Consider the following 26,974-nt stretch of genomic DNA (forward strand, 5'->3'; position numbering starts at 1 on the left):
CCTCATTACCATAGCAAAAAGTAACATTTTATAAAGTTATTTAGGTCTGAAAGGGGGGCCAGAAGTAAAACGAACCTTTATAGAATGATGCCCAGGAGCTGCAGAAGAGGATTTTTTTTTGTTTAATAGCAAAAAAATTCTGGTGACAGGTTCCCTTTAACAACCTTCCCATGTTGTTTGTATTTGGTCCAGATTTTAGACACAGCCGACTGTGAACAACCAACATCTTTTGTAACATTGCATGATAATTTACCCTCTTAAGAGTTTAACATCTCTGGTGTTGGAGCCATGAATCATGTCAGTCCACTTGGTGCAGCAGCTCTCCGAGGTGTCATCACTCCTTTTTAGATGAAGACTAACGACTAACGACCAGATCTTATTTGATGCAAGTGTTAGTTTTGGGAATGAAAATTTACAGGGTGATTCCATAATTTTAACCTCAGAATTGAGTGATTCTATAAAACTTTCCCATTTGGTGTTGAATAGTCACCGTTACTGGCTGTACGTTATGTTTTCAGGATTTTTTTTTAGTGTTTCTTAAAGTCAGAAATTTGCCATTTGAAATGACTTTAGTTTTGTGCCGCCTGTGATCTGAATGGACATCCTCAGAGACAGGTGAGTCCATCATTTTTGCCAGGGGTTGTAGTAGGGATTTACTCACTCACGGCTCCAGCCGGCACTACCGATGTGGCCATAATGAGCCAACTCTGTGCACAAGACTTGGCATGCGGCTGATGCCACGTCCAAAGAAAGAGCCGCTGGGTAACCATCAAAGGACACGGCGGATCATACAGCTCGCGGTATCGTCTGCGGAAACATCCATGACTTTCGAGAAAGAAATAACTCCTCTAATAAATCCAGCCTAACAGTCTGCTGGAGCCTCGGCCCGGCCCGGCCGCTGAGCCTCGGCCCGGCCCGGCCGCTGAGCCTCGGCCCGGCCCGGCCGCTGAGCCTCGGCCCGGCCCGGCCGCTGAGCCTCGGCCCGGCCCGGCCGCTGAGCCTCGGCCCGGCCCGGCCGCTGAGCCTCGGCCCGGCCCGGCCCGGCCGCTGAGCCTCGGCCCGGCCCGGCCGCTGAGCCTCGGCCCGGCCCGGCCCGGCCGCTGAGCCTCGGCCCGGCCCGGCCCGGCCGCTGAGCCTCGGCCCGGCCCGGCCCGGCCGCTGAGCCTCGGCCCGGCCCGGCCCGGCCGCTGAGCCTCGGCCCGGCCCGGCCCGGCCCGGCCGCTGAGCCTCGGCCCGGCCCGGCCCGGCCGCTGAGCCTCGGCCCGGCCCGGCCCGGCCGCTGAGCCTCGGCCCGGCCCGGCCCGGCCCGGCCCGGCCGCTGAGCCTCGGCCCGGCCCGGCCCGGCCGCTGAGCCTCGGCCCGGCCCGGCCGCTGAGCCTCGTAGATAGGGATGTTAGGGATCTTAGGGTGGGTTCTCAGAAAATACTTTCCCACCTCTCCCTAAAATATGCCAGGAAAGAAGAAAATGTATCCTACAGGAGCGGAGGATATGAAATACAGCCGGGCCACCCGTGTGGAAGAGAAGATCCCGGAGCGGTTTATAGGGCTGTCGGGGATCCTGACCACACTGAGACGTGATTAAACCGCTGCAGATCGTCCTTCCGGGCCCCGCACTGAACCCAGCAAATGTATCAATGAGGCGACTGCAAGAAGAACATAAACCGCAGCAAAAAGAAGCATCCAACCAAGAATAAATATAAAAAAAAAGCTTTATTTATACAAGAAAACAGCAAATGAACAGAAAGCAAAAGAAAAGCCTCGTTATTGGGGACAAAGATCAGTGAATCTTATGTGAAGGGTCCAGAAGACAAAAATAAAGTGAGATACGTGCACCGCGCAGAGACGGCATATCACCCGGCACAACCAGTACTGGAGCTACACGACCAGTGCCGAGAGCGGTCACTTTACTCCAAACCATTGGGGATCATCCGTCCCTTCCACTTGGGTAAGGTACGTCAGGGTGACAGTCGCACAATATTGGACAGAAGCCCTGGGACTTTGGGGGCTCCGCTGTGCATGCTTCTATCCGCTCTAGTCATGAAGGGGCTATATACCAGTATATATGCAGATAAGGGTAAAGAGTTGCTTTATATAAAGGAGGAAATGCTCGTCTACACGTAGGATGAAGATTGTACATATAAACATGCCCCCGCAGCTCCATCTGCAGCCATCACCCCGCTATTCTCCGTTTCTGCCCCCCCCCCCCCAAAAAAACTCTTTATGATGCTCTAAGCCGTTGCATAAAATCATGATATTTTACATAATTACATCCCTCCCCAGAGCACCGAGGTCCGCTCCACCTGCATCAAACTAAAAAAAAAAGCCAAAAACAATCACACGCTGCGGATCTTTGCACAACGTCCGAATCATAAAAAAAAAACAACATGAAAAGACGAATCAGTAAAAGGTTCGCCCCTTTCCGGAGACTGCCTGACGCCGGGCGCCGCTCTCGTCTCGCCGCTACAAGGGCGAAGGAGAGGAAACGAGCACATTACACAGATCAGGACTTCTCTGGTTTACACGATAGATTTTTAATTCTCCAGACGCACGATAAAATGTATCAAGATATAGTAGATGGATCTGGAGACGACCTGCGGACTGCTACACTCTTCCCATAAGACTTACGGGAAAAATAAAAGTTAAATAAAATAATAAACGACTGCGGGAAGGACATCTTTATGCCATTCTCATCCCGAATGTTTCCTGTGACGCGTAGACCATGTACAGAAATCCGTCCTCGTCCTTTTCTCGTTCGTAAACCTCAGAAATAGGCGTGGAGACGCTGACCATGCTGTGCCCGTTCACCAGCAGGAAGAAAGCTTGGTTGGCGTTCAGCTGGAGACGTCGCCTGCAAATGCGAGGAAAGGAGAAAAGTCACATCCCAGAACAGACCACCACTGCCTGCGATATCTATGCCCCCCTCAGCGGGCCACCCCCATAACATGTATGTGTTCAGGGGAGTCTGTCAGGTGATTTTCTAGTACATTACTAATGTTATCTTTAAATACAACTTAAGGAGACCTTTCAGGATCAGTGAGTTTTATTGTTCTACCTTATCCTGTTATCTTGTTGTAAGCTCCATAGAATTCATTGTATGTAAATACAATTTACATATTTACTGCTCCCCCCCACCCACATCCCATTGCATTCACCATCACCACAGAGGTGGGAAGGGGGGGGGAGCAGGACATGTGCAGGTTGTATTTACATACACTGAATTCCATGGAGCTTACAACAAGATAAAAGTATAAGGTAGAACAATAAAACTTACTGATTTGGAAAGGTCTCCTGAATCCCTATTTTAAGATATTAGTATTGTACTACAAATTCACCTGACAAATTCCCTTGAAATATATGCCCCCCCCCCCCCCCCCCCCCCGAACCACTATCTGTCACAAAAATGGGAAGTCTTCTGTGAGAATGGAGAGTTAGTAAATGGAGCGCCGGACGCACGTGCTAGGCAGCTCCGGGAGCGGCGGCTATGGGAGCGGCAGCTATGAGAACGGGGGTCGCACGAGCTCGCCAGCAATGAGAACGGGGGTCGCACGAGCTCGCCAGCAATGAGAACGGGGGTCGCACGAGCTCGCCAGCAATGAGAACAGGGGTCGCACGAGCTCGCCAGCAATGAGAACGGGGGTCGCACGAGCTCGCCAGCAATGAGAACGGGGGTCGCACGAGCTCGCCAGCAATGAGAACGGGGGTCGCACGAGCTCGCCAGCAATGAGAACGGGGGTCGTACGAGCTCGCCAGCAATGAGAACGGGGGTCGCACGAGCTCGCCAGCAATGAGAACGGGGGTCGCACGAGCTCGCCAGCAATGAGAACGGGGGGGGGGGTCGCACGAGCTCGCCAGCAATGAACGGGGGGGGGGGGGTCGCACGAGCTCGCCAGCAATGAGAACGGGGGTCGCACAAGCTCACCAGCCATGGGAGCGGCGGTCGCACGAGCTCGCCAGCCAGGGGAGCGACAGTCGCACGAGCTCGCCAGCCAGGGGAGCGGCGGTCGCACGAGCTCGCCAGCCAGGGGAGCGGCGGTCGCACGAGCTCACCAGCTATGGGAGCGGCGGTCGCACGAGCTCGCCAGCTATGGGAGCGGCGGTCGCACGAGCTCGCCAGCTATGGGAGCGGCGGTCGCACGAGCTCGCCAGCTAAGGTAGCAGCGGTCGCACGAGCTCGCCAGCTAAGGGAGCGGCGGTCGCACAAAAACGACAGCTGGAGGACTATGACTCATCTCTAAGGAAAATTCTCCAGTTACTGGACTATACCTGTGTTCCTGGACTATTTTACCCTCTGTGGTGGATTGTTTTATGGACCTTTTGGTTTCCATGTAATAAAGGATCTTTGGATTGTTCACATCCCTCGCTCTGTTGATTGTGTGATATCGGAGAAGAACCCTGTGACCAGTACAGCTCTCAGGCCCAGTGCACACGCTGTGTAGTTTTGACGCGTATTTTCAGAAATCTGCAGCAAAATCTGCATGTCAATTGTGAACCTGCAAAGTCTGAGAATTCAGACGTGCTGTGCCCACATTGCTTATTTTTCCCTTGCGTATTTGGTGCAGAAAAAAAAAAAATCTGCACCAAATACACAAGGGAAAATACTCAATGTGGGCACAGCACGTCTGAATTCTCATAGACTTTGCTGGCTTCACAATTGACATGCAGATTTTACTGCAGATTTCTGAACATCTGCGTCAAAATCCGCAGCGTGAGCACTGCTCTAAATAACTAGTACATACATAGGAGGACACGCTGCGTCCAGACACTGAGCCAGCAGGGAGCCATGCGGCATGATATGTGGATGCCTGCAGTGTATAAGGGAGGGCAATGTTCTACCAATCAGATCACATATATGATAAAACTACTATTATCAGAAACTGAAAAAGACCTGAGCTGGGGTCTAACACTGACATATGCAGCAGTGAAATAAGTATTGAACACGTCACCAATTTTCTAACTAAATATATAAACTGCTATTGACATGAATTCCTCACCAGATGTCGGTAACAACCCATCCAATCCACACAGGCAAAGAAATTAAACCATAGATGACCATATGTTTGATGATGTGCAATAGTGAGAAATGACACCGGGAAAAAATATTGAACACATTACTGAAATGTATTTAACACTTTGCATAAAAGGCTTTGTTGGTGATGAAAATTCCAGATGCCTCCTGTATGGAGACACTAGTCGCCTGCATTGCTCAGGTGGATTTTGGCCCATTCTTCTGCACACACTCCTCACATCCTGTATGGAGACACTAGTCGCCTGCATTGCTCAGGTGGATTTTGGCCCATTCTTCTGCACACACTCCTCACATCCTGTATGGAGACACTAGTCGCCTGCATTGCTCAGGTGGATTTTGGCCCATTCCTCCGCACACACTCCTCACATCCTGTATGGAGACACTAGTCGCCTGCATTGCTCAGGTGGATTTTGGCCCATTCCTCCGCACACACTCCTCACATCCTGTATGGAGACACTAGTCGCCTGCATTGTTCAGGTGGATTTTGGGCCATTCTTCCGCACACACTCCTCACATCCTGTATGGAGACACTAGTCACCTGCATTGCTCAGGTGGATTTTGGCCCATTCTTCGGAACACACTCCTCACATCCTGTATGGAGACACTAGTCGCCTGCATTGCTCAGGTGGATTTTGGCCCATTCCTCCGCACACACTCCTCAAATCCTGTATGGAGACACTAGTCGCCTGCATTGCTCAGGTGGATTTTGGCCCATTCCTCCGCACACACTCCTCACATCCTGTATGGAGACACTAGTCACCTGCATTGCTCAGGTGGATTTTGGTCCATTCCTCCGCACACACTCTTCACATCCTGTATGGAGACACTAGTCGCCTGCATTGCTCAGGTGGATTTTGGCCCATTCTTCCGCACACACCCCTCACATCCTGTATGGAGACACTGGTCGCCTGCATTGCTCAGGTGGATTTTGGCCCATTCTTCCGCACACACTCCTCACATCCTTAAATCAACCAGATAGGGACAAGATGTGTGACCAATCTTATCATATTATAAGGACTGCACCCAAAATACATGAGCACACACAAAGAGGAACAGGGGTAACGCAGTCATAGGTCAAGTCAATAATCAATATACCAACCTTTGCAAAATTATCAAAAATATTTATTCACTTTAGTGCATAGCAAAGGAAGTAGTATAAAATACATTTAAAGAGAAATAGTAAACATTGATCAGGCTAAGGCAGAATCACAGATGATAACAGATCACCAGACCATATGGGAAGTGCAATATATCCATAACCTCATGGTTGGAGGACCTAACAGAGTTATTAGGAGGACCAATATAACCTATAAATGCCTTTACACAAATCATATACAACGTTCGAGGCATAGGAACACTATCTAAAGTGACAGGTATAATCACACTTGGTCACTCATCACTCCGAAGGGCCAAAAAACACCCAATGTAAGGGAGGAAGCCAGCCCAGAGGAGGGGTACACATAGGCTGAAAACAATCCCCTCAAAGCACTCACCCATAGGTAGCCGGGACCGAGGAAAACGTGCCCCGACGCGCACGTTTCGATAACTTCTTCGGGGGGCCGTGACGTGGTGTGGTTCAGGCACACTTCTGTCTTTAAATATCCCGCTGCCCGGGCCGCTAAGCAGGTGATTAACCTATCCAATATAGTATTGAGTAAAGAACAGGTGGAGGTGCTGGAATTGGGGCTTACTTTCTCTCCCGACTCTAATTATGATTTCTTTACAGTGATTAAAGATCTTCACTTGTTTTCGAGAAAATTAATCCTTCATAAGCTGCACGCACGAGGGAATGCTGATTCACAACAGTTTACATCACAAGAATTGGAAGCTATTGCTACCTTGAAAGAGTTGGAGGAGGAATCATTGGGCATTTCTACAGGTAAATTTCCACCTAAAACATACCCCAAATCAACCACGTTCCCTCCGTTCTCCCTTTGTCCTCAGGTCGAAATCTTCAATAAACTTGTGATGGAGGATTTAAAAAGGTTACAGAGAGTGGGTCACCATCACAATCTCTCCATCAAACAGAGAAATGCTCTGAAAGAATTAAAAGCTATGGAGGGGATTGAGATCAAACCTGCGGACAAAGGCGGGAACGTGGTTATCTGGCCAGTGCAAATGTATGAACGAGAGGCCTTCAAACAGCTGCGGGTTCGGGAGGCTTATACCCCCCTGTCCCATAACCCCACTGGTAACTTTTTGATTGAATTGGGTGGTATCTTGGACGCGGCTTTGTGCAAGGGAATTATAACCAAAAAGATCTACGATGGCCTATACACCAAATTTCCTGTCACACCCACCTTTTATCTGCTGCCCAAGATACATAAGAACCCCCGTTGTCCCCCAGGGCGTCCCATTGTCTCTGGCATAGGAGGGCTTTGCGATCCGATATGCAAATTCATTGAATATTATTTACATCCATTAGTCGAGACGCTCCCCTCCTATGTCAGAGACACTTCAGACGTCCTGAGGCGGATTGACGGATTGTATCTTGATCAGGGCTCTATCTTGGTGGCAGCAGATGTGGAGTCTTTATACTCCTGTATCCAACATAGTGATGGGTTAGTGGCAACGAAATTTTTCCTACGAATGAGCCGCTGGGAGATACCTATCCAGGACCTGGTTTTGGAGCTCCTTGAGTTCATCCTGACACGTAATTTCTTTTTGTTCAAGGATCGGTTCTTCCTCCAGAAACGCGGCACTGCAATGGGCGCGGCGTGCGCGCCGTCGTACGCAAATCTCTTTCTTGGTTATTGGGAGAGGGAGATTTTCGTCGACGGCGCCTACGCCGCTTCCCATCTGCAGTGCTGGTTACGTTACATAGATGATGTTTTGTTGATCTGGGGGGGAACCGACCTTGAACTAAACTCCTTTTTTTCTGTTTTGAATTCTAATAATCGTAATGTCAGGATGACCTTTAGGAGCGACAAAGAGACCATGGATTTCTTGGACATCAAACTCGTTGTCCAACTGGATAGGTCTATTCACACGGATGTTTTCCGGAAGGAAACATCGGTGAATAGCCTATTACACGCATCCTCTTCACATTTATCCTCAACAATTAGGGCGATCCCCGTTGGACAATTCCTGAGGATTAAGAGGATATGTTCTTCCGACCAACTATTTGATGCACAGGCTAGAGATCTCTCCCAGCGTTTCAGGAATAGGGGGTATAGTGCACGTAGTATCAAACAGGGGTATTCCAGAGCCAAGGCCGCCTCCAGACATAAGTTGCTATCCACCTCGTATAAAACCAAATCAAGCTCTGGACCAATTCGGTTTATTTCTACCTTTAGTAACCAGTGGGGGGGGATAAGACAGGTTTTATACCTGTCACTTTAGATAGTGTTCCTATGCCTCGAACGTTGTATATGATTTGTGTAAAGGCATTTATAGGTTATATTGGTCCTCCTAATAACTCTGTTAGGTCCTCCAACCATGAGGTTATGGATATATTGCACTTCCCATATGGTCTGGTGATCTGTTATCATCTGTGATTCTGCCTTAGCCTGATCAATGTTTACTATTTCTCTTTAAATGTATTTTATACTACTTCCTTTGCTATGCACTAAAGTGAATAAATATTTTTGATAATTTTGCAAAGGTTGGTATATTGATTATTGACTTGACCTATGACTGCGTTACCCCTGTTCCTCTTTGTGTGTACTCCTCACATCCTGTATGGAGACACTATTCGGCTGCATTGCTCAGGTGGATTTTGGCCCATTCCTCCGCACACACTCCTCACATCCTGTATGGAGACACTAGTCGCCTGCATTGCTCAGGTGGATTTTGGTACATTCTTCTGCACACACTCCTCACATCCTGTATGGAGACACTAGTCACCTGCATTGCTCAGGTGGATTTTGGTCCATTCCTCCGCACACACTCACATCCTGTATGGAGACACTAGTCGCCTGCATTGCTCAGGTGGATTTTGGTCCATTCTTCTGCACACACTTCTCACATCCTGTATGGAGACACTAGTCCCTGCATTGCTCAGGTGGATTTTGGCCCATTCTTCTGCACACACTCCTCACATCCTGTATGGAGACACTAGTCACCTGCATTGCTCAGGTGGATTTTGGCCCATTCTTCCGCACACACTCCTCACATCCTGTATGGAGACACTAGTCACCTGCATTGCTCAGGTGGATTTTGGCCCATTCTCCGCACACACTCCTCACATCCTGTATGGAGACACTAGTCGCCTGCATTGCTCAGGTGGATTTTGGTCCATTCTTCCGCACACACCCCTCACATCCTGTATGGAGACACTAGTCACCTGCATTGCTCAGGTGGATTTTGGCCATTCTTCCGCACACACTCCTCACATCCTGTATGGAGACACTAGTCACCTGCATTGCTCAGGTGGATTTTGTGCCATTCTTCCACACACACTCCTCACATCCTGTATGGAGACACTAGTCACCTGCATTGCTCAGGTGGATTTTGGCCCATTCTTCCGCACACACTCCTCACATCCTGTATGGAGACACTAGTCACCTGCATTGCTCAGGTGGATTTTGGCCCATTCTTCTGCACACACTCCTCACATCCTGTATGGAGACACTAGTCACCTGCATTGCTCAGGTGGATTTTGGCCCATTCTTCTGCACACACTCCTCACATCCTGTATGGAGACACTAGTCACCTGCATTGCTCAGGTGGATTTTGGCCCATTCTTCCGCACACACTCCTCACATCCTGTATGGAGACACTAGTCACCTGCATTGCTCAGGTGGATTTTGGCCCATTCTTCCGCACACACTCCTCACATCCTGTATGGAGACACTGGTCACCTGCATTGCTCAGGTGGAGTTTGGCCCATTCTTCTGTACACACTCCTCACATCCTGTATGGAGACACTAGTCACCTGCATTGCTCAGGTGGATTTTGGTCTATTCTTCCGCACACACTCCTCACATCCTGTATGGAGACACTAGTCACCTGCATTGCTCAGGTGTGAGTTTGGCCCATTCTTCCGCACACACTCCTCACATCCTGTATGGAGACACTAGTCACCTGCATTGCTCAGGTGGATTTTGGCCCATTCTTCTGCACACATTCCTCACATCCTGTATGGAGACACTAGTCGCCTGCATTGCTCAGGTGTGAGTTTGGCCCATTCTTCCGCACACACTCCTCACATCCTGTATGGAGACACTAGTCACCTGCATTGCTCAGGTGGATTTTGGCCCATTCTTCTGCACACACTCCTCACATCCTGTATGGAGACACTAGTCACCTGCATTGCTCAGATGGATTTTGGCCCATTCTTCTGCACACACTCCTCACATCCTGTATGGAGACACTATTCGGCTGCATTGCTCAGGTGGATTTTGGCCCATTCTTCCGCACACACTCCTCATATCCTGCAGGTTCCGGCTCCTTCTATGATCTCTGAGATTTAATTCCTTCCATACATTTTCTATTAGATTCCTCTCTGGTGATCGGCTCGGCCATTCTAGCAGATTTATTTACTTTCTCTGAAACCAGTTGGTAGTCTCCTTGGCTGTGTTTTTGGGGTCATTGTTTTGCTGAAATGTCCTCCCTCGTTTCACCTTCATCATTGCCAGCAGATTTTTATCAAGAAAGCTTTGGTACATTTGTCCATTCATCCTTCCTTCAATTATATGAAGTTTGCCAGTGTTATACGCTGAAATAAAGCCACACACCATGATGTTCCCTCCTCCACACTTCACAATTGTTGGTGTTTTTGGGGCGATTTGCCTTTTGGCCTCCAAACATGGTGTGTGTTATGACATACAAAGCGTTCAATTTTAATCTTATGTGACCAGACTATATTCTCCGGTATTGCACAGGCTTCTCTAAATGTTATTGAGCAAATTTTAAACACTCTTGAACCTGCTTTTTGTTCAATGGAGTCTTGTGTGGGGAGCGTGCATACAGGAGCGTGCATACAGGCTATAGAGGGGGGGAGTGCATTCCTCAATTTTCTTTGAAACAGTTGTCCCTACTGATTACAGGTCTGTTGCTCTCCACAGTTGGTTCTTGGACAACTCTTCTGATAATTCTTTTCACTCCTCTCTCTGAAATCTTGCAGGGAGCACCTGGTCATGGCCAGTTTATGGTGAAATTATGTTCTTTCCACTTCCGGATTATGGCTCCAACAGTGCTCACTGAATCCTTCAAGAGTTTAGAAATTTTTCTGTAACCAATGCCATTGTGGCGCCCTGGACAAGCCAGGTCGTCACGGGTACTACACCAACACCCCCCACACCCCGGTTAGGCACACCTAGGTCAAACACAAATCCTTGTTGCCTTCTTCCAGGGGCTAATGTCCACACCAGGGGGTGGGCCAGGCAGTTGGTCCCGCCCACCGAGGAGTTCACAGTCCTGGAGGCAGGAAAAGTTGTCAGATTAGTTTGGAGAGTGAAGTGGTAGAGGAGCAGCCTGACTGTGTCCGGTTGTGTGGCCCGGGCACATACAGCAAGGTTGGCAGACGGTGGTGACCGTCTGCAGGAGAGGCTGATTGGAGCCAACCGTAAGAACCGGGGACGGGCGGTGGCCCGCCGGTACCAGATCGGGGATTGAAGAGAAACCAGCACCATTCAGCAGGGCCTACGGACCCCGACCAGGCTAGGAGTCGCCGTAAAACCGGTCAAATCCGTTAGCGAAGGGAACCTCCGGGGTTTCCCAGCAGTCAAGACCCGATTTGAAGGCAACAGCTCAAACCCTGAAGGGAAATAGTCGCCGCCAAGGCTACAGTTCCCAGGGCCAGAGCCTGCGGGCAAAAGGGGCTCCCTCAGCATCCATCCAAGCTGGGGAGCGGGTTACCGGTGGGAAGCCATTGGAACCGTAAACACAACACTGGTGCAGGGAAAGGCAGTCACCATCAACCTGCCGGGAGAAACACCGCAGCCGTCTGTGGGACCCGTCCATCCAGCAGTTTGTTTTACCGGAGACTTTGCATTATTCATTGGCTGAGTGAGTAACACCGTGCCGTGCAGCACAGCGCTGCCCCCACGACCCTGCACCTCACCAGGCCCCGTAACCCGCCTGTCATCCCTAACCCTCACCAGGGCCCCGGGACAACCAACCCCCCCTACCCACGGATGGGAGAACCAACATCCAAGCTGCTCCCTGTCATCGCTCCCGGGATCCCCGTCCAGAGCAGCGGTGGGGTCACAACCTCACCACAACCGTGGGTGGCGTCACGGACAATATCCCCAAACCACACCACTCTCTTTCACTCACTGGCGAGGAGCGCCGCTCGAGTCCCCGGGATCCGGCCCACCGCTCGAGCCACCACCGAGCAGCAGCAGCAGCCGGACCCGAGCAGTGGGAGAGCGCAGCGTCCCCTCTTCCGCCCGCGACACCATCAGTTTTGCAACAATAAAAGGTGCGAAGGTCTTGAGACAGCTCACTGGTTTTACCCATCATGAGATGTTTCTTGTGTGGCACCTTGGTAATAAGACACCTTTTTATTGGCCATCAGATGAATCAGATGATATTTTTCAGTAATTGGGAGGGTTGCTTTCCAATTCTTTATAGATTTCAGCTGATATCAGGACTTTGCACCTCTCTTTCTATGTATATTCACTACTTTTCCCTCCACTTTATTTCTCATTATTACACATAAATTCTTCTCATTAGCACTTTTTAGAAGCAGATATACTTTGAAAATTGGTGATGCGTACGATACTTATTTCACCCTGTGTATCTGGAATGACTGTCCCGCCATCTAGGCATCTTACCGGATAATTTTGATGAGCTCGCTCATATTCACATGATCCGGGACAAGGAACTTTGTTTTATCCAGCACCGGCAGCTGCTTCTCCCCCTTGTACCTCTCGATAATGACCTGTAGGGGAAAGGAAATGAGAGCAAATCAGTGTGACATCCGCACACAGAGCGCTGCAGGCGAGGCAATTGCTACTTTACAAATTCTGCACTTGACTATAATAGTGAAGCATTGCAGTAAAAACAGACAATTAACAACGCACCAGACGTAAAGAACACAGGTAAAAAAAAAGCACCATGTCAATAAGGTGTTAAAAATTACTATTAAACGCTGCAAGAAATGTTTCATGTGACCAAGTATCAGATACGCAGCAGTTTTGTGTCTTTTTGTGCGATGTCCGTGTATTATTGGCTGGTTTGTTTTGTGTCGTGTGCTGAGTCAGTGTATTATCGGTTGGTTGTTTTATGACTTTGTGCTGTGTCCGTTTATCGTCTGGTTGTTTTGTGTCTTCTTGTGCTGGGTCTGTGTATTATCGGCTGGTTGCATTGTCTTTGTGCTGTGTCTGTGTATTTTTGGTTGGTAGTTTTATGACTGTGTTGTGTTTGTGGATTATCAGCTGGTTGTTTTATGACCTTTTGTGCTGTGTCCGTGTATTATTGGCTGGTTGTTTTGTGTTTTTGTGCTGTGTACGTATATTATCGGCTGGTTTGTTTTGCGTCGTGTGCTGTGTCCGTGTATTATCGGCTGGTTGTTTTTTGTCATGTGCTATATCTGTGTATTATCAGCAGCTTTGTTTTGTGTTGTTTGCTGTATCCGTGTATTATTGGTTGGTTGTTTTATGACCTTTTGTGCTGTGTCCATGTATTATCGGCTGATTTGTTTTGTGTCGTGTGCTCTGTCCGTGTATTATCGGCTGCTTGTTTTATGACTATGTTGTGTCAGTGTATTATCGGCTGCTTGTTTTATGACTGTGTTGTGTCAGTTTATTATCGGCTGATTTTGTTCTGTGTCGTATCCGTGTATTATTCGTTGGTTGCTTTATACAGTGTCCGTGTATTATCGGCTGGTTGTTTTGTGCCTTTTTGTGCTGTGTCCATGTATTATCAGCTGGTTATTTTGTGTTGTCTTTGTGCTGTATCCGTGTATTATCAGCTGGTTGTTTTGTGTCTTGGTGCTGTATCCGTGTATTATCGACTAGTTGTTTTGTGTCTTTTTGTGCTGTGTCCGTGTATTATCGGCTGGTTATTTCGTTTCTTTGTGCTGTGTCTGTGTATTATCGGATGGCTGCTTTGTGTTGTGTCCATGTATTATCGGCTGGTTGTTTTGTGTCTTCTTGTGCTGTGTCCTTGCAGTATCCGAAGTGAACGCTTCCTTTTTGTGTTATTAGGTTTATGACCGATATGAAAACTCTAGGACACGGTGAAGGAGATAACAGCCCATTATCATGGGACAACACAGCCAGTATTGACGCACTGCCCTTCCTGCTCCCTGTTCTTTGAAGGGCCATCCACTGACAAACAGGGACAAGTTGCACAATGTTGTGGCTACACATAAAGCATTAGTAGTGTGAATGAAGAGCACTGGGAGCGGCTGCTACACCGCAGGTGAATAAAGGTCGCAACGACTGCAAGTGGCAAAAAGTGGGAACCCGTTTGACCTTTTCCTGTTCCCCGTCGGTCATGGTGCCACTCCATTCACCTGCATCACGCTACAATGCACTCTATAAGCATAGGGCTGGTGTTGTGGCTAAAGACACCATTAGGCCCCCAAAGCCATCGGGTCACAATCTGTGCCATGCAGAGCTTATTACATATGACTGTGCACCGCCGGCTTTTAGGCTTTTTTTTTTTTTTGGCGCAGTCGTCTGTGGAAGTTTCCATTCTGTCCAGAATCCTGTGCAACTAGAGCAGCCGACGTCAGCGAGGAGCGACCAATGGCCGGGGAAGCAAATGAAGTATCCAGCCCTGCATAAAGCGGTCATATGACCGAGCGAGGGGATTGCTGGAGGAAAAGCCATCTGGAGAGGCCTGAAATGTGAGCTCCGGGCTCAGCTGTCTGCTGTAAGCCCCTTCCTGAGCCCCCTCCTCCAAGACTGCCGGAGAAGCCACAAAATGCTCTTAAAGGGGCAGCGCCCCCACTGTCTCAGGCTTAGAATAGCGCTGGAGCGGACAATACTAGAGCTGGAGAGGAAGGTTCTGTGAATGGGTGACAACAGAAAACAATAGACTAATTGGTCATCAGTGATACATCTCCTGCCTTTCTGCAAAAAAGGCAGATGTGGGTGCTATAGATCTGCTTTACATTTAGTGTTTCATGTCATGGATTTTCCCAGCCAGGATATTTACTGACCACGCCAAGTTTTGCAACAGCCATGTGCAGCCCGGGCAGCTTACTGGCGCCGCGCAGGAGCCCCGGAAGCTTACTGGCGCCGGGCAGGAGCCCCGGAAGCTTACTGGCGCCGGGCAGGAGTCCCGGAAGCTTACTGGCGCCGGGCAGGAGTCCCGGAAGCTTACTGGCGCCGGGCAGGAGCCCCGGAAGCTTACTGGCGCCGGGCAGGAGCCCCGGAAGCTTACTGGCGCCGGGCAGGAGCCCCGGAAGCTTACTGGCGCCGGGCAGGAGCCCCGGAAGCTTACTGGCGCCGGGCAGGAGCCCCGGAAGCTTACTGGCGCCGGGCAGGAGCCCGGGCAGCTTACTGGCGCCGGGCAGGAGGCCGGGCAGCTTACTGGCGCCGCGCAGGAGGCCCGGAAGCTTACTGGCGCCGCGCAGGAGGCCCGGAAGCTTACTGGCGCCGCGCAGGAGCCCCGGAAGCTTACTGGCGCCGCGCAGGACCCCCGGAAGCTTACTGGCGCCGCGCAGGAGCCCCGGAAGCTTACTGGCGCCGCGCAGGAGCCCCGGAAGCTTACTGGCGCCGGGCAGGAGCCCCGGAAGCTTACTGGCGCCGGGCAGGAGCCCCGGAAGCTTACTGGCGCCGGGCAGGAGCCCCGGAAGCTTACTGGCGCCGGGCAGGAGCCCCGGAAGCTTACTGGCGCCGGGCAGGAGCCCCGGAAGCTTACTGGCGCCGGGCAGGAGCACCGGAAGCTTACTGGCGCCGGGCAGGAGCCCCTGAAGCTTACTGGCGCCGGGCAGGAGCTGGAATGTCTGTTCCCATGTGAATCTTCGTGTTTGATCATTGGAGATAGCGGCGGTCACTCACCGGGATTTTGGTCGGATGCTGCTCTCTGATCACCCGGACATCTTCCACTCTTTGCTCTGGAAAACAAAAAAGAAATCAGATGGTCTTGTGAATAGAAAGGCGTGATGGTTCTGCACCCCGGGTAAACACACAACCTGCAAAACTAGCAGATGCACTGCATACTCCCATGATGGAGGCCGGGCGCCCCCCCCCCCCCACCTATCTGCCGTCCTCAGGTTACCGTCCCTGCAGCTGCCGCCCCGGACACTCCATCCAGAGCACAAAGGGACAGAGCGACACATTCTCCCCGGGAGATGCTACGGTGCAGTTGTATTTCCCAGGACGTTGTGTTCTAAATGCTACAATGTGACTGGCGTCTGTGGCTACAATGTCACCAGGTGTGAGAAGGGTCTATTATTCATAAAGTTTTCAGAATGTCAGTCCATGACAAGTTACAGCAACCCCGCAGGCAGTAATTTGGAACTGCAGGGATTTGTTTATTGAACAAATATACGGTAATTGAATTCCTCCAAGCCCTCCGCTAACCCCTGACCCACCGTACAGCTGTAGTATTATGACTGGTCGCCAACAAGAGGGCGCAGCAGGGACCCTCACAAGGTGTATTGTCCTTACCATTGCAGCAAAGTCAGAGGAACCTTCTAATTATCGAGTTACCGAGGGTGGGGGTTTCCCAGTTATCACCCCAAAACAAGGCTAATCAAAGAAGAGAAGAGACAGTGAGGTCCAGAGGAAGGGCAGCAGCAGGCCCCCGGGGGAAGAGAAGACAAATCTGGAAGTACAGCGGGGCCCCAGAGGAAGAGACACTGAGGTCCAGAGGAAGGGCAGCGGGGCCGCAGTGGAAGAGACGACAAATCCGGAAGAAGTACAGCGGGACCCCAGGGGAAGAGACTGTGGGGTCCAGAGGAAGAGACGGTGGGGGCCCTTGGGGAAGAAGACAAAAGATGGGGGGGAAGAGATGGCCCGGGGGGGAGACTGCAGATCTGGAAGAAGTACAGTGGGGCCGCAGGGGAGGAGACTGTGAGGTCCAGAGGAAGGGCCGCAGGGGAGGAGACTGTGAGGTCCAGAGGAAGGGCCGCAGGGGAGGAGACTGTGAGGTCCAGAGGAAGGGCCGCAGGGGAGGAGACTGTGAGGTCCAGAGGAAGGGCCGCAGGGGAGGAGACTGTGAGGTCCAGAGGAAGGGCCGCAGGGGAGGAGACTGTGAGGTCCAGAGGAAGGGCCGCAGGGGAAGAGACTGTGAGGTCCAGAGGAAGGGCCGCAGGGGAAGAGACTGTGAGGTCCAGAGGAAGGGCCGCAGGGGAAGAGACTGTGAGGTCCAGAGGAAGGGCCGCAGGGGAAGAGACTGTGAGGTCCAGAGGAAGGGCCGCAGGGGAAGAGACTGTGAGGTCCAGAGGAAGGGCCGCAGGGGAAGAGACTGTGAGGTCCAGAGGAAGGGCCGCAGGGGAAGAGACTGTGAGGTCCAGAGGAAGGGCCGCAGGGGAAGAGACTGTGAGGTCCAGAGGAAGGGCCGCAGGGGAAGAGACTGTGAGGTCCAGAGGAAGGGCCGCAGGGGAAGAGACTGTGAGGTCCAGAGGAAGGGCCGCAGGGGAAGAGACTGTGAGGTCCAGAGGAAGGGCCGCAGGGGAAGAGACTGTGAGGTCCAGAGGAAGGGCCGCAGGGGAAGAGACTGTGAGGTCCAGAGGAAGGGCCGCAGGGGAAGAGACTGTGAGGTCCAGAGGAAGGGCCGCAGGGGAAGAGACTGTGAGGTCCAGAGGAAGGGCCGCAGGGGAAGAGACTGTGAGGTCCAGAGGAAGGGCCGCAGGGGAAGAGACTGTGAGGTCCAGAGGAAGGGCCGCAGGGGAAGAGACTGTGAGGTCCAGAGGAAGGGCCGCAGGGGAAGAGACTGTGAGGTCCAGAGGAAGGGCCGCAGGGGAAGAGACTGTGAGGTCCAGAGGAAGGGCCGCAGGGGAAGAGACTGTGAGGTCCAGAGGAAGGGCCGCAGGGGAAGAGACTGTGAGGTCCAGAGGAAGGGCCGCAGGGGAAGAGACTGTGAGGTCCAGAGGAAGGGCCGCAGGGGAAGAGACTGTGAGGTCCAGAGGAAGGGCCGCAGGGGAAGAGACTGTGAGGTCCAGAGGAAGGGCCGCAGGGGAAGAGACTGTGAGGTCCAGAGGAAGGGCCGCAGGGGAAGAGACTGTGAGGTCCAGAGGAAGGGCCGCAGGGGAAGAGACTGTGAGGTCCAGAGGAAGGGCCGCAGGGGAAGAGACTGTGAGGTCCAGAGGAAGGGCCGCAGGGGAAGAGACTGTGAGGTCCAGAGGAAGGGCCGCAGGGGAAGAGACTGTGAGGTCCAGAGGAAGGGCCGCAGGGGAAGAGACTGTGAGGTCCAGAGGAAGGGCCGCAGGGGAAGAGACTGTGAGGTCCAGAGGAAGGGCCGCAGGGGAAGAGACTGTGAGGTCCAGAGGAAGGGCCGCAGGGGAAGAGACTGTGAGGTCCAGAGGAAGGGCCGCAGGGGAAGAGACTGTGAGGTCCAGAGGAAGGGCCGCAGGGGAAGAGACTGTGAGGTCCAGAGGAAGGGCCGCAGGGGAAGAGACTGTGAGGTCCAGAGGAAGGGCCGCAGGGGAAGAGACTGTGAGGTCCAGAGGAAGGGCCGCAGGGGAAGACGCTGTGAGGTCCAGAGGAAGGGCCGCAGGGGAAGAGGCTGTGAGGTCCAGAGGAAGGGCCGCAGGGGAAGAGACTGTGAGGTCCAGAGGAAGGGCCGCAGGGGAAGAGGCTGTGAGGTCCAGAGGAAGGGCCGCAGGGGAAGAGGCTGTGAGGTCCAGAGGAAGGGCCGCAGGGGAAGACACTGTGAGGTCCAGAGGAAGGGCCTGTGAGGTCCAGAGGAAGGGCCGCAGGGGAAGAGACTGTGAGGTCCAGAGGAAGGGCCGCAGGGGAAGACACTGTGAGGTCCAGAGGAAGGGCCGCAGGGGAAGACACTGTGAGGTCCAGAGGAAGGGCCGCAGGGGAAGACACTGTGAGGTCCAGAGGAAGGGCCGCAGGGGAAGACACTGTGAGGTCCAGAGGAAGGGCCGCAGGGGAAGACACTGTGAGGTCCAGAGGAAGGGCCGCAGGGGAAGACACTGTGAGGTCCAGAGGAAGGGCCGCAGGGGAAGACACTGTGAGGTCCAGAGGAAGGGCCGCAGGGGAGGAGACTGTGAGGTCCAGAGGAAGGGCCGCAGGGGAAGAGACTGTGGTCCAGAGGAAGGGCCGCAGGGGAAGAGACTGTGGTCCAGAGGAAGGGCCGCAGGGGAAGAGACTGTGGTCCAGAGGAAGGGCCGCAGGGGAAGAGACTGTGGTCCAGAGGAAGGGCCGCAGGGGAAGAGACTGAGGTCCAGAGGAAGGGCAGCAGGGGAAGAGACTGAGGTCCAGAGGAAGGGCCGCAGGGGAAGACACTGTGAGGTCCAGAGGAAGGGCCGCAGGGGAAGAGACTGAGGTCCAGAGGAAGGGCCGCAGGGGAAGAGACTGAGGTCCAGAGGAAGGGCCGCAGGGGAAGAGACTGTGAGGTCCAGAGGAAGGGCAGCATTGCCCCAGGGGAAGAGAGACGGGGGGGGGGGGGGGGGGGGGAGGGAGGGGGTGGACGGCTGATCCGGAAGAAGTACAGCGGGGCTCGGAGGGGAAGAGACAGTGGCAGAATATTTTCATGCATATGTATTGGGGGCTCGGGCAGAGCTGCTCATTGTTTGGCTGACGTTCTCCTCTATAACATTCATCATACATGTGCCCTAGTAACGCCACTATTCTGTGATGAGCGCTCCCTAGAGGCCGAGCCCGGCTCTTCCTGGCCTCTGGCTCTGAGCCGGACAGTCTCTGCAGACAGTAATGGAGGCCGCTCTCCGCCATGATGCTTCATATAATGACTATGTAATTTTTACAGGACGTTATGATTCCCCTGGGGTCTCCATCATCAGCTATAAAGCAATTATAATGGGGGGGGGGGAGATAAGGCGCTCCCCAGACCAGCACTATTCCTAATAGTAAATGGAGCATCCTACGACCCTGCGTCTGTGAGATCGGAGCCTCCTCGCAGCAGACTTACTAAATAATTTGCCCCAATTGGACCAATGAAGGCCACACCCCTATCTGTTAATCCCTCCCACTTATCAAAAGTGGTCAGAGGCGGAAAAAGTTAGAAAGTTAAAGGGGTGATTCATGAAATAGCCGGACCCCCATCCTTATCCCCCCCCATTATACAGGCCGTAGACATGGTCTGTGAGCTGGGGTCTCCCCTGTGTTATATTTCACTGCTTGCTGCGGCCATTGTGAATATTATAACAGCCACAGGCGGACGGCCCCTCGAGGTCAATGTAACCTGCGCATACAGCCCCTGATGATAGAGTATCACTGCGGACGGCCCCTCGAGGTCAATGTAACCTGCGCATACAGCCCCTGATGATAGAGTATCACTGCAGACGGCCCCTCGAGGTCAATGTAACCTGCGCATACAGCCCCTGATGATAGAGTATCACTGCGGACGGCCCCTCGAGGTCAATGTAACCTGCGCATACAGCCCCTGATGATAGAGTATCACTGCGGACGGCCCCTCGAGGTCAATGTAACCTGCGCATACAGCCCCTGATGATAGAGTATCACTGCAGACGGCCCCTCGAGGTCAATGTAACCTGCGCATACAGCCCCTGATGATAGAGTATCACTGATGACATTAGTTGTGGGGGGCAGACCCCATGTGCAGGGAGTGGTGGTATGTACCCAGATTTGGGGAGGGGGGGTATATATCCAGTGCAGGGTCTCAGAGCCTCCGCCCTCTCCTCTGTGTTCATTGCTTCTTCACCTTTCTGTAGAATACGAGGTCGGGGGGCCGGACCCGCGGGCGAGGACGACGAGTCTCTGCTGGGTAACGCGGCCCCTTTCACTTTCTATATGAGTCAGCCATGGTAAACGCCGGCACCACTTAGTATCCAAGTAGACATTATACATCTTTAATGAGGCGTCTGCCCCCCATATGGCTGCTCCTCTATAGAACAGGACCTACTCATTAACCCTATAAGTCCAGGGCTCCGCAGCGACGTGTCCCACCCGACATCTGAGCTACTGTACCTGGCACCACAGGAAGGGGCACCCATGTGATTCCGGGGATCATACGAGATCAGATGTAAGATTCCAATGTGAGACACCCCCCTCCCAGATCGGCGCCGCACATGGGGGCACATGGCCCTTCCCCACTGCCGCGGCTCCCGGCTGCGCCTCACTTATTAAGGGGGTCATGTCCTTCCTTTAACAGCAAGTGAAGCACATTTTGATGGTCACTTGCACTGTAATGGTTGGATTTTGGATGAGGCCCCTTTAAATATTGCAGGCAGCCATGGATTTAGCTTATGAGGTCACGTATGAGCGCGGTGCAGCTCAGCCCGTCCTCCCGGCTCAGCCGCCCGTCCTCCCGGCTCAGCCGCCCGTCCTCCCGGCTCAGCCGCCCGTCCTCCCGGCTCAGCCGCCCGTCCTGTCATTATACAATTACATGGCTGATCGACGAGGATGATGACCCTGTAACAAGGAGGCGGCTAATCGGCGGACACGTCCCGGACACAGCGGCCATTGTGTCCTGCAGAGAATGCATCATCTGAGCTGTCAGCAGCGGCGGCCCCCCCCTATTATACCCGCAGAGACAGCGAGCCCCCCCCATTATACCCGCAGAGACAGCGGGCCCCCCCCATTATACCCGCAGAGACAGCGGGGCCCCCCCATTATACCCCGCAGAGACAGCGGGCCCCCCCATTATACCCGCAGAGACAGCGGGCCCCCCCATTATACCCGCAGAGACAGCGGGCCCCCCCATTATACCCGCAGAGACAGCGGGCCCCCCCATTATACCCGCAGAGACAGCGGGCCCCCCCATTATACCCGCAGAGACAGCGGGCCCCCCCATTATACCCGCAGAGACAGCGGGCCCCCCCCATTATACCCGCAGAGACAGCGGGCCCCCCCATTATACCCGCAGAGACAGCGGGCCCCCCCCATTATACCTGCAGAGACAGCGAGCCCCCCTATTATACCCGCAGAGACAGCGAGCCGCCCTCTCTATGCCCGCGGCGGCACCGCGCGCCCTCTTTATAAACCGCAGCGGCACCGCGCGCCCTCTTTATAAACCGCAGCGGCACCGCGCGCCCTCTTTATAAACCGCAGCGGCACCGCGCGCCCTCTTTATAAACCGCAGCGGCACCGCGCGCCCTCTTTATAAACCGCAGCGGCACCGCGCGCCCTCTTTATAAACCGCAGCGGCACCGCGCGCCCTCTTTATAAACCGCAGCGGCACCGCGCGCCCCATAGAGCAGACCCAAGCATGGTGGGCGACACTGAGTAGCCCCCCTCCTGGCTGGGCCTGTAAACAGCAGCTCACAGTTCGTGTGGTGATAAATTAACCCCCGAGACGCCCCTCATGTCGCCGTCCTCAAGTAAACAGCAGAACCAGACACCGGATCATGTTCCTGAGCGGAGCGGGACCTCCAGGTCCAGGTCATCAACAAATGACAACATACAGCAGCCTAAATCCTGCACACCGGGGGAGGGGTGACCCGGAAAATGCCAGGTGTCACTATACTGGGGGACCTGGTGTCTGATCCCCCTCCCCAGGTGTCATTATACTGGGGGACCTGGTGTCTGATCCCCCTCCCCAGGTGTCACTATACTGGGGGACCCTGGTGTCTGATCCCCCTCCCCAGGTGTCACTATACCGGGGCCCCTGGTGTCTGATCCCCCTCCCCAGGTGTCACTATACTGGGGCCCCTGGTGTCTGATCCCCCTCCCCAGGTGTCACTATACTGGGGCCCCTGGTGTCTGATCCCCCTCCCCCCCCAGGTGTCACTATACCGGGGGCCCCTGTGTCTGATCCCCCTCCCCAGGTGTCACTATACCGGGGCCCCTGGTGTCTGATCCCCCTCCCCAGGTGTCACTATACCGGGGCCCCTGGTGTCTGATCCCCCTCCCCCCCAGGTGTCACTATACGGGGCCCCTGGTGTCTGATCCCCCTCCCCCCCAGGTGTCACTATACGGGGCCCCTGGTGTCTGATCCCCCTCCCCCCCAGGTGTCACTATACCGGGGCCCCTGGTGTCTGATCCCCCTCCCCAGGTGTCACTATACCGGGGCCCCTGGTGTCTGATCCCCCTCCCCAGGTGTCACTATACCGGGGCCCCTGGTGTCTGATCCCCCTCCCCAGGTGTCACTATACCGGGGCCCCTGGTGTCTGATCCCCCTCCCCAGGTGTCACTATACCGGGGCCCCTGGTGTCTGATCCCCCTCCCCAGGTGTCACTATACCGGGGCCCCTGGTGTCTGATCCCCCTCCCCAGGTGTCACTATACCGGGGCCCCTGGTGTCTGATCCCCCCTCCCCAGGTGTCACTATACCGGGGCCCCTGTTGTCTGATCCCCCTCCCCAGGTGTCACTATACCGGGGCCCCTGTTGTCTGATCCCCCTCCCCAGGTGTCACTATACCGGGGCCCCTGTTGTCTGATCCCCCTCCCCCCAGGTGTCACTATACCGGGGCCCCTGTTGTCTGATCCCCCTCCCCCCCAGGTGTCACTATACCGGGGCCCCTGTTGTCTGATCCCCCTCCCCCCCAGGTGTCACTATACCGGGGCCCCTGTTGTCTGATCCCCCTCCCCCCCAGGTGTCACTATACCGGGGCCCCTGGTGTCTGATCCCCCTCCCCAGGTGTCACTATACCGGGGCCCCTGGTGTCTGATCCCCCTCCCCAGGTGTCACTATACCGGGGCCCCTGGTGTCTGATCCCCCTCCCCAGGTGTCACTATACCGGGGCCCCTTTGTTTCTGATCCCCCTCCCCAGGTGTCACTATACCGGGGCCCCTGGTGTCTGATCCCCCTCCCCAGGTGTCACTATACCGGGGCCCCTTTGTTTCTGATCCCCCTCCCCAGGTGTCACTATACCGGGGCCCCTGGTGTCTGATCCCCCTCCCCAGGTGTCACTATACCGGGGCCCCTGGTGTCTGATCCCCCTCCCCAGGTGTCACTATACCGGGGGCCCCTGGTGTCTGATCCCCCTCCCCAGGTGTCACTATACCGGGGCCCCTGGTGTCTGATCCCCCTCCCCCCCAGGTATCACTATACCGGGGCCCCTGGTGTCTGATCCCCCTCCCCAGGTGTCACTATACCGGGGCCCCTGGTGTCTGATCCCCCTCCCCAGGTGTCACTATACCGGGGCCCCTGGTGTCTGATCCCCCTCCCCCCAGGTGTCACTATACCGGGGCCCCTGGTGTCTGATCCTCCCCCCCAGGTGTCACTATACCGGGGCCCCTGGTGTCTGATCCCCCTCCCCAGGTGTCACTATACCGGGGCCCCTGGTGTCTGATCCCCCTCCCCAGGTGTCACTATACCGGGGCCCCTGATCCCCCTCCCCCCTTAGGATGACGGTAATTTCCACTGATACATTGTATCCAGCAGCCGGAAATGCGGGCATTAACTCCTTTGCTGCCGGAATTGTCCATATTGTCCGCAGCGCAGCGATCACCGGGGCCCAGTGTGAGGCCCTGCAGCTGGGGGGGTCCTGCAGCTGGGGGGGTCCTGCAGCTGGGGGGGGTCCTGCAGCTGGGGGGGTCCTGCGCTTGGGGGGTCCTGCAGCTGGGGGGGTCCTGCAGCTGGGGGGGTCCTGCAGCTGGGGGGGTCCTGCAGCTGGGGGGGTCCTGCGCTGGGGGGGTCCTGCAGCTGGGGGGGTCCTGCATTGTGACGTCACACCACGGACAATGTCTCCACAGACTGACACTAAGTAACGACACCGCACACCTCTGCGGGGGAGGTTAACCCTTCAGCTGCCGCATGACCCTTATTAACCATTTCAGCTCCCTGAACATCACCCAGCTGCCTACATGATAAGGGGCCCTGCAGCCGGCTCACCTAGGGTCCTCCTCTGCTTGAAGGTCTTCTCTGAAGGCATCTCCGTCTGTCTGTCCGTTGTCTCCGTCTGTCCTTCCGGTGGTGTCCGTCTGGAGAGCGCTGCACCCGGTCACTGCTGCTGCTGCTGTCGTCTCCTCCCTGCACTGTCTGCAGCGCCTGCCCCGAGCAGCAAAACAAAACACTGGCCCCTGACGTCATCGCTGACGTCACCGGCAGCCTCCCGCCGCCATGTTGAGTGAGGCAGAAGGTCACGTGTCATGCCTGGAGTTAGTGAGTAACACTCCACCTGCACAGAGCACGAGAGCAGCAAACAGCCAGAGTGACGTCACCAGTGCCCAGTGTGTGCGGGGGAGGGGGAGAGAGCGCTAGAGTGTCAGCTCTGCAGACAAGACAACTGCGCATGCGCCCTGAGCTGGCGACTGTCCCCCTAATAGCATGAGATACACGGCTCAGCAGACAGTATCACACAGGAGAGGATGAGATACACGGCTCAGCAGACAGTATCACACAGGAGAGGATTAGATACACAGCTCAGCAGACAGTATCACACAGGAGAGGACTAGATACACAGCTCAGCAGACAGTATCACACAGGAGAGGATTAGATACACGGCTCAGCAGACAGTATCACACAGGAGAGGATTAGATACACGGCTCAGCAGACAGTATCACACAGGAGAGGATTAGATACACAGCTCAGCAGACAGTATCACACAGGAGAGGATTAGATACATGGCTCAGCAGACAGTATCACACAGGATAGGATTAGATACACGGCTCAGCAGACAGTATCACACAGGAGAGGATTAGATACACGGCTCAGCAGACAGTATCACACAGGAGAGGATTAGATACATGGCTCAGCAGACAGTATCACACAGGAGAGGATTAGATACACAGCTCAGCAGACAGTATCACACAGGAGAGGATTAGATACAGCTCAGCAGACAGTATCACACAGGAGAGGATTAGATACACAGCTCAGCAGACAGTATCACACAGGAGAGGATTAGATACACGGCTCAGCAGACAGTATCACACAGGAGAGGATTAGATACACAGCTCAGCAGACAGTATCACACAGGAGAGGATTAGATACACAGCTCAGCAGACAGTATCACACAGGAGAGGATTAGATACACGGCTCAGCAGACAGTATCACACAGGAGAGGATTAGATACACGGCTCAGCAGACAGTATCACACAGGAGAGGATTAGATACACAGCTCAGCAGACAGTATCACACAGGAGAGGATTAGATACACAGCTCAGCAGACAGTATCACACAGGATAGGATTAGATACACGGCTCAGCAGACAGTATCACACAGGAGAGGATTAGATACACAGCTCAGCAGACAGTATCACACAGGAGAGGATTAGATACACGGCTCAGCAAACAGTATCACACAGGAGAGGATTAGATACACGGCTCAGCAGACAGTATCACACAGGAGAGGATTAGATACACAGCTCAGCAGACAGTATCACACAGGATAGGATTAGATACACGGCTCAGCAGACAGTATCACACAGGAGAGGATTAGATACACGGCTCAGCAGACAGTATCACACAGGAGAGGATTAGATACACGGCTCAGCAGACAGTATCACACAGGAGAGGATTAGATACACAGCTCAGCAGACAGTATCACACAGGAGAGGATTAGATACACAGCTCAGCAGACAGTATCACACAGGAGAGGATTAGATACACGGCTCAGCAGACAGTATCACACAGGAGAGGATTAGATACACGGCTCAGCAGACAGTATCACACAGGAGAGGATTAGATACACAGCTCAGCAGACAGTATCACACAGGAGAGGATTAGATACACAGCTCAGCAGACAGTATCACACAGAAGAGGACTAGATACACTGCTCAGCAGACAGTATCACACAGGAGAGGATTAGATACACAGCTCAGCAGACAGTATCACACAGGACAGGATTAGATACACGGCTCAGCAGACAGTATCACACAGGATAGGATTAGATACACAGCTCAGCAGACAGTATCACACAGGAGAGGATTAGATACACGGCTCAGCAGACAGTATCACACAGGATAGGATTAGATACACAGCTCAGCAGACAGTATCACACAGGAGAGGATTAGATACACAGCTCAGCAGACAGTATCACACAGGAGAGGATTAGATACACAGCTCAGCAG

General features: G+C 53.8%; 1 protein-coding gene across 1 annotated transcript; it reads right to left on the minus strand.

Moving 5' to 3' along the window:
• Window positions 1-1,691: 1,691 nt before the first annotated feature.
• MAP1LC3B (microtubule associated protein 1 light chain 3 beta) lies at window positions 1,692-24,962 on the minus strand. Its single transcript, XM_075326228.1, has 4 exons — window positions 24,799-24,962; window positions 15,928-15,983; window positions 12,748-12,854; window positions 1,692-2,848 (listed from the first exon to the last, which is right to left on the minus strand). The coding sequence occupies exons 1-4, from the start codon at window positions 24,836-24,838 to the stop codon at window positions 2,677-2,679; spliced, it is 375 nt and encodes a 124-aa protein (XP_075182343.1). The 5' UTR covers window positions 24,839-24,962; the 3' UTR covers window positions 1,692-2,676.
• Between the last annotated feature and the right edge of the window lie 2,012 nt (window positions 24,963-26,974).

This window comes from Anomaloglossus baeobatrachus, chromosome 10 (assembly GCF_048569485.1).
Source record: "Anomaloglossus baeobatrachus isolate aAnoBae1 chromosome 10, aAnoBae1.hap1, whole genome shotgun sequence".
In the NCBI taxonomy this organism is placed as follows: Eukaryota; Metazoa; Chordata; class Amphibia; order Anura; family Aromobatidae; genus Anomaloglossus; species Anomaloglossus baeobatrachus.